At 38.8% G+C, this 12,600-nt stretch overlaps 1 protein-coding gene across 1 annotated transcript in view; it reads right to left on the reverse strand.

The window, feature by feature from the left end:
- FZD6 (frizzled class receptor 6) overlaps nucleotides 1-12,600 on the reverse strand; it is a 41,981-nt gene that overhangs the window by 7,480 nt on the left and 21,901 nt on the right. The window contains exon 2 of the mRNA XM_047089040.1: nucleotides 122-318. Coding sequence (XP_046944996.1) covers nucleotides 122-318 — 197 coding nt within the window. The remainder of the gene's footprint in view (nucleotides 1-121; nucleotides 319-12,600) is intronic.

Raw genomic sequence — 12,600 nt, forward strand, 5'->3', positions numbered from 1 at the left:
CCCATTAAGTGTGCAATATACATTTTTGAAATAAATAATGAAAGCCTGTCACAAACATTCTGGAAAACTAACACCAACATTAAAATATCATTGGAAGCTTTCAGTTGAAAACATGACTTACCTGTCACATTCAAGTTCTTCAGGCCATCGGATACCAAAAGTGTCAATTAACTTTTTGCAATCAGAATATACTTTCTCACAAGATTTACGACAAGGTGGAACCACACGAATTTGTTCTGTACAGGTTGGTATAAAAGCTTTGCAAAGGAAAGTTTCAACATTTGGTGAACATTCCAAATTTGCAAGAGGAAGAAAAAGCTATTAAGGAAAACAACAAGATAAGGTTAGAAAACATTTTAAGAGCCAGTGAATGGAATTCATTTACTATTTAAAGTATATACCTTTTCACTTATACTCCAAAAGAATCTTTGCCTCACTCTCAATACAGTACAACTTTTTTCACTTTTATTTATTTAAAGTAATCTTTGTGCCCAATATGGGGTTCAAATTCACGACCCGAGATAAAGAGTGAACCAACTGAACTAGCCAGGCACCCCTCAATATAATCAAATTTTAAGGAGATAATTTCAAGTTAGTCTGTTAGACTTATGAATCCTTCATATACAATGGAATATTACTTTATTCAATTATACATTTTTCAGGAAGACATGCTAAGTCAAAACAAATCAAAAGCATGAGTTGATTGCTACGTGAAATAAACTACAATATTCAATTTATAAGCATATGCTGAATACCCGAACACTGTACTGAGCACTCTAGAAAATGAAGGAATGTTTGGGGCGGAGCATGAAAAAGGCATGAGGATCACTAGAGTGTGTACATGCAGGGCAAGAAGCTCAGTGTGGCTAGAACATAAGGTCAAAACAGTGGCATTAAGTGTAGAGAGTGACGTTGGAGAGGTACACTGGGCCTGATCCTGGAAAGCACAAATAGCCTGCTAAATTGCCTGGATTTTCAAATCCAGGAATGAAATCCTATCAGAGTTTTAAGCAGGGAGTATCTCTAGAGTCTGATAGCTGAGTTGGAATGCTAGTTCCTCACTTACTGGCTGTGTAACTTTGTCAAATTATGTAACTTTTCTGTGTCTTAGTTTCTTCACCTGTAAAATGGCAATAATAATAGTACCTGTCACGTAAGATTGTTATGAGTACTGAGTTAATATAAAGCACTTCGAACAGTGTCTGGCATATAGTGAGCACTCAATAAACATTAGTTACTGTGAAGATTACACTTTATGAGAATGCAGATGGGTTCTGGATAAACCTGCACATTAACCACATTATGTTTGCCTCCTTTCTCTCCTCATGGTTCCTCACTAAAATTATAATGAAGAATAAAAGGTTATAACCCATTAGTACATGAACAGGAGAGACTACACTAGCAGATCTGACTTTTCCAAAGAGTAAAAGCAAAACAAAAAAGAAAGCCCCAACCTTCCAAGACAGAAAGCTATTACAGGAGTGAAAAGTGATTTAATGGGATTCGGGGTGGACTACAAAATAGGAGTTGAGGGATTCAGATGACAATGAGTGGATGTGCCCTGAAGATTCTGAGAGTCTCAGTTCTTTGAAGTAGCAAGTAGCACAAAAGGCCAATATTGTAGGACTGTTTACTAATCAATTTCTCTCCATGCCATCCCAACTCCAACCCCTACCCCAGAAGCCAGATGACTACTGCATTCTACCAGGAGAAATGGAGCTAGAGATGTTCTAACTTGGGGTTTCAGTCACAGAGCCGGGCAGGGATATGGCACAAGGTGAAAAGAGGGGGACTGAATATCTACAGAAACACGGAGGCCTCATCTTGTTCCTGTTCTGTTCAGGCACATACCCACCATCCCCATTCTTTGAAAAAACTCAACAATTTTGAAGAGCTCTACATAATGACAAAAAGCCAGTCAACTTTGAGCTCACCCTACTATGAAGCCCACCATTCATGCACACGGACCTTTTTAGTGTCCCACACACGTACAACTGGGCAGCCAAGGATCATCAGGCATTTGAAGAAAGCCTCCCGTATCAAAAACAGACCAAAACAAGCAAGCAGATCATTGAATATTTGGAGGAAAGAGAGATTATGCAGGGAACAAAGGAAAATAAATTACAAAACAAAAACCTAAGTATCTTAAGTGAGAAGTTATTGCATCCATTTAAAAAGAATAGCATGCTATGGAAAATTAAGATAAGACAGCTCAAATAAAAAAACTCTACAGAAGGACTAGAAGTTAAGCTGAGGGAAGAGATGGACAATCGGAGAGAAAATCCTCCCAATCAGAGGATCGGTCCAAGTGTCCAACACATTACCACATGAGTTCTAGAAAGAACAACAGGGAAAGGGGGAGTGTAGATGATAATCAAATGAAGAATATAAGACCATTTCTCAGAACAGAAGGGTACTAGCTCCCAAACTGAAAAAGCTGGCATCACACTGCAATCTCACTACTAAAACATTTCTGGACCAAAACTTCAGTCAATTAACTTTCTTTTACAGAGATCTCTCTCACATTCTCCTCTCTTTCAACATCCCATTTCCAAACCTATGCTTCAGTGATTATCCCATCACACAAACTTGTTCTATTATCTCCCACCATAAACACAACACAACAAAACAGTATCTTTCCTTGACTCCACATCCCAATCCCCATCCACTCATTATTCCATTTTTCTGTTCTCCTTTATAGAAAAACTCCTCAAAATAGTTGTCTTTACTTTCTCCAATTCTGCTCTTCCCATTCCCTCTTGAGCCCTCTCTCCAACTATCCTCATGCTTCAGTGAAACTGCTTGTCATGGCCACCAATAAACTCCATGTTGTCAAATCCAATAGTCAATTCTGAGTCCTCATCCTACTCAGCTCGCAAGAGAGTTTTACATAGTGGATCCTGCCCTCCTCCTGAGATACTTTTCTCAACTGGTTTCTAGAATACGAATTCTCCTGGATTCCTACCTATTTATTGCTGTTCTTTTTCTGATCTTCCATTTCCCAATTCTAAATACTGAAGTGCTCCAGAGCTCAATCCTCAGACCTCTATCTTATCTATACTCACTCCTCAGGGGAAACTCATCCTGAACCATGGTGTTCATTACCAACTATGCATGAAGGACTGCCACAGTTATCTCCAGAGCCATCTCTCCTGTGAACCCTTGAGTTGATGGCCATCTGCCTCCTGGAGAATTTCACTCAGCTGTCAATCCGCATCTCAAACCCACCATGTCCAAAATATAACTCATCCCTAAACAATCCCTCACCTCAGTCTTCCCTGCCTCAGTAAGGTGGTGCCACCATTCACCAAGTTGCTCTGGCCAAGGATCTAAAGATTCATCCTTTACTCCTCTCTTTCTCTCACCCCATATGTAATCCAGCAGCAAATCCTATTGGTTCTCCCTACAAGATCTATTTCAAATCTGACCATTTCTCACTATTACTAAGTTACTATGTCTAAACCACTATATCTTGCACCTAAGCTACTGAAATATTTTCCTAATAGTCTCACTACTTAACATTCTTACAAATCTCACAGTTAATTTCCATTCAGATCCACACTCCAACCAATGTGATTTTTTAAAATGTAAGTTTGTCCTTGTTCAAAAGACTCTATCAGAATGAACTCGAGAGTCTTTATCAAGTCCTGTGAGGCCTTAAATTTCACGGGACACTGTGGAGGAAGAGTCTTCTAGGTGAAGAGAAGAGCAAATATAAATTTGTAGCCTGACTCCTGGCTACAAATCCACCTTCCTACCATTCTTTTCCTCATTTCCTACCACTCTTTCTCTTATTCACTCCATTGTCACCAAATTGGCCTTTTGCTTCTCATCATTCCATGTATACTTATGCTTAAGATTCTTTATATTTGCTGTTCCCCTCACACAGAGCACTCTTCCTCCACAAAGTCCCATGACTCGTGTCCTCATTTGATTTTCTGCATAACTGTCACCTCAGAGCACCATTCTCTGCCCACCCTTTGTAAAAAATGATCCTGCCATTCTCTGTTCCATTACTGTTTTGTATTTCTTTATAGTCCTTATCACTATCTGACATTTCATTAAATATTAGTTTATTTCTTAATTTCTGCCTTCACCACTAGAATGTAAATTTAATGAAGGGAAGGGATTTTGTCTATTTTTTTTCACGGCTATATCCCTCATGCTTAGAACAGTGTGTGTGTGTATAATTATTTCTCTATCAATACTTGTTAAATAAACCAATCAGAGCAATGAATGAACAAGGCATGTCAATAAAAAATTTCAGAGCATCAAGATAAAGCAATCATAAAAGCTTCCAGATAGAAAAGAACAGGCCACAGGGGCGCCTGGGTGGCTCAGTAGGTTAAGCATCTGACTTCGGCTCAGGTCATGATCTTGCGGTCCGTGAGTTCAAGCCCCGCATCAGGCTCTGTGCTGACAGCTCAGAGCCTGCAGCCTGTTTCAAATTCTGTGTCTCCCTCTCTCTCTCTGACCCTCCCCCGCCGTTCATGCTGTCTCTCCCTGTCTCAAAAATAAATAAATGTTAAAAAAAAATTAAAAAAAAAAAAAAGAAAAGAACAGGCCACATAAAAAAGAATTTAATTCTGAGTATCTAATAATTCAGATACTAGGAGACAGTTCAAAAATAATTTTAATATTCTGAAACAATATTATTTAACCTAGAATTCTATACCCAATGGAACATTTAGGTGAGAGTAAAATAATGACCTTTTTGACCCTCTAAGAAATAAAAAAAATGTTAACTTTCAAGTGTCCCCTTTTAGGAAACAACTAGAGGATGTACTATTCCTAAAACCAACGGATGGAATATAAACCAGAAAGGAAAATGACATAGGACTCAAGAATTAGTTGATCCAACATTGGAGAATGGCAAGAGGAAGCCTTAGCATGATAGCTATGATTCTAGTTCAGAAAGCAGTCGGGGCATATTGATGGACAGCCAGCTGAAGGAGGAATGTCTCCAAGGGAATAGGAATGGGGTACTGGAAATGACGGGTTATATGATACACTGAGCATCTGAAAAAAATTGCTGTTAGATGTCTAAAAGTCTGTTGGGACATCTGAAAAAAATTAGCTACAGGTACATAGAAAACAAAGCAAATGGGGAAAAATGCATTTGCTGCATTAACCAAGAGGGAAGATATTAAAGAAATAGATGCAATCAAAGCATCTGACTCAGTAATGTACAATATTTAATGTTCCTAGTAATGCTAGAACTGATGATTGATTTAACCAAAAATTGTATTATAGAAGGTAGGGAGGATAAGTAAAAATGGTAGAGTAAGAGAAATATATTACCAACTACCATATAGGAAAGAATAAACAGATACTGCCTGAAGTTCTAAAGGGATGAATCAATAAGTAACAGACGAAGAGGGGCACATGCGCGGCTTAGTCAGTTGAACATCCGACTCTTGATTTCAGCTCAGGTCATGATCTCCCTATTTGTGAGATCAAGCCCCACATCTGTCAGCACAGAGACTGCATGGGCTTCTCCCTCTCTGTCTGCCCCTCCCCCCCACATTCTCGCACATTCTCTCTCAAAATAAATAAACTTTAAAAAATAACAGACTAAGCATATTAGAACATGGCTTGTGTATAAGAAAAGTTCCTGAAAGACCTCAAATTAGCTGTCTTTGGGGAGGAGGATTGTGATGAGGATAGAAAAGAGTGGGCAGGAACCGCAGTTTTTCTGTTAAAAAGCCTTTAACACTGAGGGTTTTCTTCTAGCTTTATTTAGGTATATTGATATATGATAAATTGAACATGTATAAAGTGTGTGCTTTGACAGGTTTTGAAAGCATTATCACAATCAAGGAAATATCCATCACCACAAAAAGTTTCCTCTTGCCTCTTTGTAACCCCTCTCCCCTCTCCTATCTCCCCTCTCACCCCCTACCCCCACACTAAGCCAATAACATCCCCTAGCAACCACTGATAATGCTTTCTGTCATTATAAAGCGGCGTTTTCTAGAATTTTATATAAATAGAATCATACAGCATATATTTTTTTTGGTCTGGCTTCTTTCACTTGGCATCATTATTTTGAGATTCATCCATGTTGTTCCGTGTACCAATAGTTCATTCTTTTTAATTGCTAAGTAGTATTCCATTGTGTAGGTACATCATAATTTGTTTACCCATTCATTTGCATGGACAGTTTGAAGTGCCCATGGGACATGTGAGTGTGGATATCTACTAGTAGGCAGTTAAATAAATAGAGCTTGCAGGTAAGAGACTTTAGGTAAAGGATGTAGATTTGGAAGCCATCATTATAAAAATGGTAATTGAAATATGTGAATGAAATTACCCAAAGAGAACATGTAGAGTAAGAGAAGATGAAAATTTGGATTTAAGAGAAATGCACTGAACTTATATAATAACATTCTCTTCTCCAAATGCCATTTAAATGGGAAAAAAGGGTTAAGGACAAAACAGAAAATCTATAACTTAACTGTACAAAAAAAGCAGGGAAAGGTCTACCAATGAACTATAGACATTTGGAGACATTTCTGAAAGATAGAAAGGAATGGAGGTGAGTATCTGGGAAGATGGTGGAGCAGGAGCAACCTAAGCTCACCTCGGCCCACAGATAATGCTCATATCAGTGTAAATGACCCAGAAAACAACCCAAAGACTGGCACAACAGAACTCCACAATGAAAGGAAGAGAAGAGGCCACACTGAAGAGGGTAGGACAGGCAGAGACATGGTCAGAGCTAACCAAACCCTGGTGGTCCCTGGGAAGGAGGGAGCCATGGGCATGGAGAGGGGAGAGAGACTATCACACAGGGGAACCTGCATGGGGAATATGAATCCCCATAACATTTGGCTTTGAAAACTAGAGGTGCTGAATTTCACGAGTTCTCACAACCCGTGGGACTTAAAGTCTGGAATTTAAAAAATCAGCAGGCTGGGTTTTCTGGAAGAGCCAGCTGAGTCCCCACCCTTAAAAAGACAGCACTACAAATAGTCTGTGGAGATACAACATAGATGCAGCAGCCTGCGGCACACAGGAGGGTTATTTACTGATTTCAAAGTGTGACCCCAAGGGGTAGAGATCACTGGGAGACTCCCCCAAGAACAAAGGGGCTGGAAAACACCATTTCCCTTTCCTGCCCCCCAGCATAAACACATGGCCACCTTCAGGAACCAGCCCGATGCCTGATACACACTACCTAACTTGCTTGCACCGCCACCTGCCTGCTTAGGGGATCTGCCTCTTCCAGCCGCACCTGCCTCAGTCCCAGCACTGGAGGTCCCCTCCCCCAGAAGACTGATGGCACTTTGCCAACACCTATCTCCCAACCCCACACTTTGTAAAGCTTTGATCCGCCGGTGGTGGTGGGCCCCACCAAAGAGCAGAACAAAACTGTGGGCCCTACCCCAGTGGTCACACCAGCTGCACCCTGCATTGGCAGCAGGTACCCTCTGCCGGCATAAACCCTGTAAACAACGTGGGCCCTGCCCCCTCCAAGAGCTCTTTTTTGCAGCCTATTCAAACTGGAGCCACAAGCCTGGCAGTGTGTAAGCACCACTCCAAAGTGACTCCTGCCCTTGGGTGAGGGCAAGATAACCAAACACGCCAGGCAGAAAGTCCCAAGAGTGGGCTGGAGGCAGACAGTTGGTCTGACTGCAGCCCCCACCAACCAATAAAAGCTTCTCTGGGGACAACACAGGGAAAGCATCCTTCAGTTTGGTGCTACTGCATCTTGGACAAACACCTGGTCTGACTAAACTCAAGCTCACGGTGGCCCCAGACTGGCCCACTAACAACACAGGGACCAAACACTGCCCAAACAGGCAAAGAGAGCCACCGCAGAAGACTGGACTAAAGGCAAAAGTGCCCAACATACAACAGTAGGGTGCACACAACACACCTAGAAGATACCCCTGAAGCACCAGATTCCGGTGAACAGGGGACACTGCACTGCAGGGCACCATAGGACCTCTTCTTCATAAGGCCGTTACTTTCAAGACCAGAAGAGGTAGCTGACTTTCCTAACACAGAGAAACAGACACAGAAAGTTAGACAGAATGAAGAGAGAGGAATATGTACCAAATAAAAGAAGAGAACAAAACCACAGCAAGAGACCTAGATGTGACAGAGATGAGTAATATGTCTGCTAGAGAATTTAAAGTAATGATCATAAAGACACTCACTGGATTTGAGTAAAGAGTGGAGAACATCAGTGAGACTCTTAACAAAGAGATAAAAAAAAAAAGAACCAAAGATGAAGAACACAGTAAATAAAATTAAAAATACACTAGATGGAATAAATAGCAGGCTAGAGGAAGCAGAAAAATGAATTAGCAACGTGTTGGACAGATTAATGAAAGGTAACCAAGCAGAGCAGGTGAGAGGAAAAAAAACATACAAAATGATAACACATTTAGGGAACTCAGCAACTTCATCAAGCATATTAACATTCTCATTATAGGGATCCCAGAAAAGAAGAGAAAAAAAGGGGGCAGAAAATTTATTTGAAGAAATAACAGCTGAAAACTTCCCTAATCTGGGCGAAAAAAACAGATATCCAGATCCAGGAAGCACAGAGATTTCACAATGAAGCTACTCTAGGAGCTCCACACCAAAACACATAGTAATTAAAATGGCAAAAAGTAGTGGTAAAGAGAAAATTTTAAAAGCATCAAGAGAAAAGAACACAGTTACATACAAGGGGAAACCCCATAAGGCTATCAGCAGACTTTTCAGTGGAAACTTTGCAGGGCAGAAGACAGTGACATGATATATTCAAAGTACTGAAAGAAAAAAAAAAAAATCTGTAACCAAGAATAATCTATCCAGCAAGTCTATCATTCAGAATAGAAAGAGAGATAGTTTCCCAGACAACAAAAGTGAAGGGAGTTCATGACCACTACACAATAAGAAAAAGTAAAGGGGACTCTGTGAGTGGAAAAGAAAGGCCATATGTAAGAGTAAGAAAAGTAAGGGGCACCTGGGTGGCTCAGTCAGGTGAGTGTCCAACTTTGGCTCAGGTCATGATCTCACAGTCTGTGAGTTCAAGCCCTGCGTTGGGCTCTGTGCTGACAGCTCAGAGCGTGGAGCTGCTTCATATTCTCTGTCGCCCCCCCCTTCCTCTGCTCGCTCACTCACTCTCTCAAAAATAAATAAAAACATTAAAAAAAATTTCTTAAGAAAAGTAGGAAGCACGAAGGCAGTAAAATTATGTATATCTGTAAAAATCAGTCAAATCACAAACTGAAAGAATGTAAAGTATGACACCATATACCTAAAACACAGTTGGGAAGAGTTGTAAAGAATGGGTTCAAACTTAAGTGACCAGCAATTTAATATAAACTGATATCTCCAGGTGTTATATACATACCTAATGGTAACCATAAGTCAAAAACCAGTTACAGATATACAAAAAATAAAGAAAAGGAATCCAAGTATATTTCTAAAGAAAGCCAGCAAACATGACAGAAGAGAGCAAGAAAGGAAAGGAACTGAGAAGAACTATAAAAACAACCACAAGTAACAAAATAGCAATAAAAACATATCTATCAATAATTACTTTGAATATAAATGGACTAAACACTCCAATTAAAAGACACAGAGTAGGGGCACTGGGTGGCTCAGTCGGTTAAGCATCTGACTTCGGCTCAGGTCATGATCTCACAGTCCATGAGTTTGAGCCCTGCATCGGGCTCCATGCTGACAGCTCAAAGCCTGGAGCCTGCTTCAAATTCTGTGTCTCCTTCTCTCTCTGCCCCTCCCCTGCTCATGCTGTCTCTGTCTCTCTCTCTCTCTCTCTCTCTCTCTCTCTCTCTCTCTCAAAAATAAATAGACATTAAAAAAAATTAAAAAGAAACAGAGTAATGGTATGGATAAAAAAACCAAGACCCATCTATATGCTGCCTATAAGAGACTCGTTTCTGACTAAAGACACAGGCAGATTGAAAGTGAAGGAATGGAAAAGCACTGACCATGCAAATGGATGTGAAAAGAAAGCTGGGGTATAACAACACTTATATTGGACAAAATAGACTTTAAAACAAAGACTGTTACAAGAGACAAAGAAGGACACTTTATCATCATAAGGGGGACAATCCAACAAGAAGATGTAATAACTGTTAAGTATTTATGCACCCAATATGGTAGCACTCAAATACATAAAACAGTTAATAACAAACACAAAGGAACTAATTGATAGCAATACAATAATGGTAGGGAACTTTAACATCCCACTTGTATCAATGGACAGATCACCCAAACAGAAAAATCAATAAGGACAGTGGTTTTGAATGACACACGGTTTCAGATGGACTTACCAGATATATTCAGAACATTCCTTCCTAAAATAGCAGAATACACATTCTTTTCAAGTGCACATGGAACATTCTCCAGAATAGATCATATATTAGGCATCAAAACAAATTTCAACAAATTCAAAAAGATCAAAGTCATAAGATGTGTCTTTTCTGACCACAATGCTATGAACTAGAAATCAACCACAAGAAAAACTCTGGAGAGAACACACACACACTGATGTTAAATAATATGCTACTAAACAATGAATGGGTCAACCGAGAAATCAAAGAAGAAATAAAAAATTACATGGACAGAAGTGAAAATGAAAACACAACGGCCCAAAATCTTTGAGATGCCGCAAAAGAGGTTCTGGTGGTGGTGGCGGTAGGGGGGTGGGGGTGGGGATTAGTTTATAGTAATACAGGCCTACATCAAAAGCAAGAAAAATCTCAAATAAACAACTTAACCTTACATCTAAAGGAGCTAGAAAAAGAAGAACAAAACCCAAAAGCAGAAGGAAGAAAATAATAAAGATTAAAGCAGAAATAGATAAATTAAAAAAACCAACAGAATAGATTGATGGAATCAGGAGCTAGTTCTTTGAAAAGATCAACAAAACTCTAGCCAGACTCATAAAAAGACAGAGAGGGAGGACTCAAATAACCAAATCAGAAATGGGAGGAGAAATAACAACCAACACCACAGAAATACAAAGGACTGTAAGAAAATATTATGAAAAATTATATGCCAACAACCTGGACAACCTAGAAGAAATGGACCAATTCCCAGAAACATATAACCTCCCAAAACTGAATCGGGAAGAAATAGAAAATTTGAAAAAAAAAAAAAAAAAAGAAAAAAGAGAAAAAGAAAATTTGAACAGACTAAGTACCAGCAATAAAACTGAATCAGTAATCAAAAAACTCCTAACAAACCAAAGTCCAGGACCAGACAGCTTCACAGGTAAATTCTACCAAACATTTAAAGAAGAGTTAATACCTATTTTTTCCCGAACTTTTCTAAAAAACAGAAAAGGAAGGAAAACCTTCAAATTCATTCTATGGGGCCATAATTACCCTGATGCCAAAACCAGATAAAGACACCACAAAAAAAAAAAAAAAAAGAGTTCATTTCTGTTGAACATAAATGCAAAAGTCCTCAACAAAATATTAGAAAACCAAATTCAACAATGCATTAAAAAGATCATTTATCATGATGCTGGGATTTATTCATGGGATGCAAAGGTGGTTCAACATTTGCAGATCAATCAACATGATATATCACATCAATAAGATAAAGGATAAAAACTACATGATCATTTTAATAGATGCAGAAAAAGCACTTGACAAAGTACAACATCCATTCATGATAAAAACCCTCAACAAAGTAGGGTTAGAGGGAACATACCTCAATACAATAAAGGCCTTATATCAAAAACTCAAAGCTAACATCATATTCAAAGAGGAAAAACTGAGCACTTTTCCTCTAAGGTCAGGAATAAGACAAGGATGTCCACTCTCACCACTTCCATTCAACATAGAACTGCAAGTCCTAGCCACAGTAATCAGACAACACAAGGAAATAAAAGGCATTCAAATTGGTAAGGAAGAAGTAAAATTTTCACTATTTGCAGATGACATGATATTATATAGAAAATCCTAAAGACTCCACTAAGAAACTACTAAAACTGATAAATGAATTCAGTAAGGTTGTAGGATACAAAATCAATGTACAGAAACCTGTTGTATTTCTATACACTATTAATGAAACAGCAGAAAGAGAAATCAAGAAAACAATTCCATTTACAATTTCACCAAAAATAATAAATACATAGGAATAAACTTCACCAAAGAAGTCAAAGACCTGTACTCTGAAAACTGTAAAACACTGATGAAAGACACTGAAGATGACACAACAAAACGACATTCCATGTTCATGGATTGGAAGAATAAATATTGTTAAAATATCTATACTACCTAAAGCAATCTACACATTTAATGCAATCTCTATCAAAATACCAACAGCATGTTTCACAGAACTAAAATAAACAATCCTAAAATTTGTATGGAATCACAGAAGACCCTGGAGAGCTAAAGCAATCTTGAAAACAAACAAACAAACAAAAACTAGAGGTATCACAATTCCAGACTTCAAGTTATATTACAAAAGCATAGTAATCAAAATAGTATGGTACTGTCACAAAAACCGACACATAAGTCAATGGAACAGAACAGAAAGCCCAGAAAAAAAACCCATAATTATATAGTCAATTGATCTTTGACAAAGGAGGCAAGAATATAAAATGGGGAAAAAGTCTCTTCA

The sequence above is a fragment of the Lynx rufus genome, unplaced genomic scaffold, assembly GCF_022079265.1.
Source record: "Lynx rufus isolate CCGP_SWC_20201006 ecotype Redwood Valley unplaced genomic scaffold, mLynRuf1.p SCAF_26, whole genome shotgun sequence".
In the NCBI taxonomy this organism is placed as follows: Eukaryota; Metazoa; Chordata; class Mammalia; order Carnivora; family Felidae; genus Lynx; species Lynx rufus.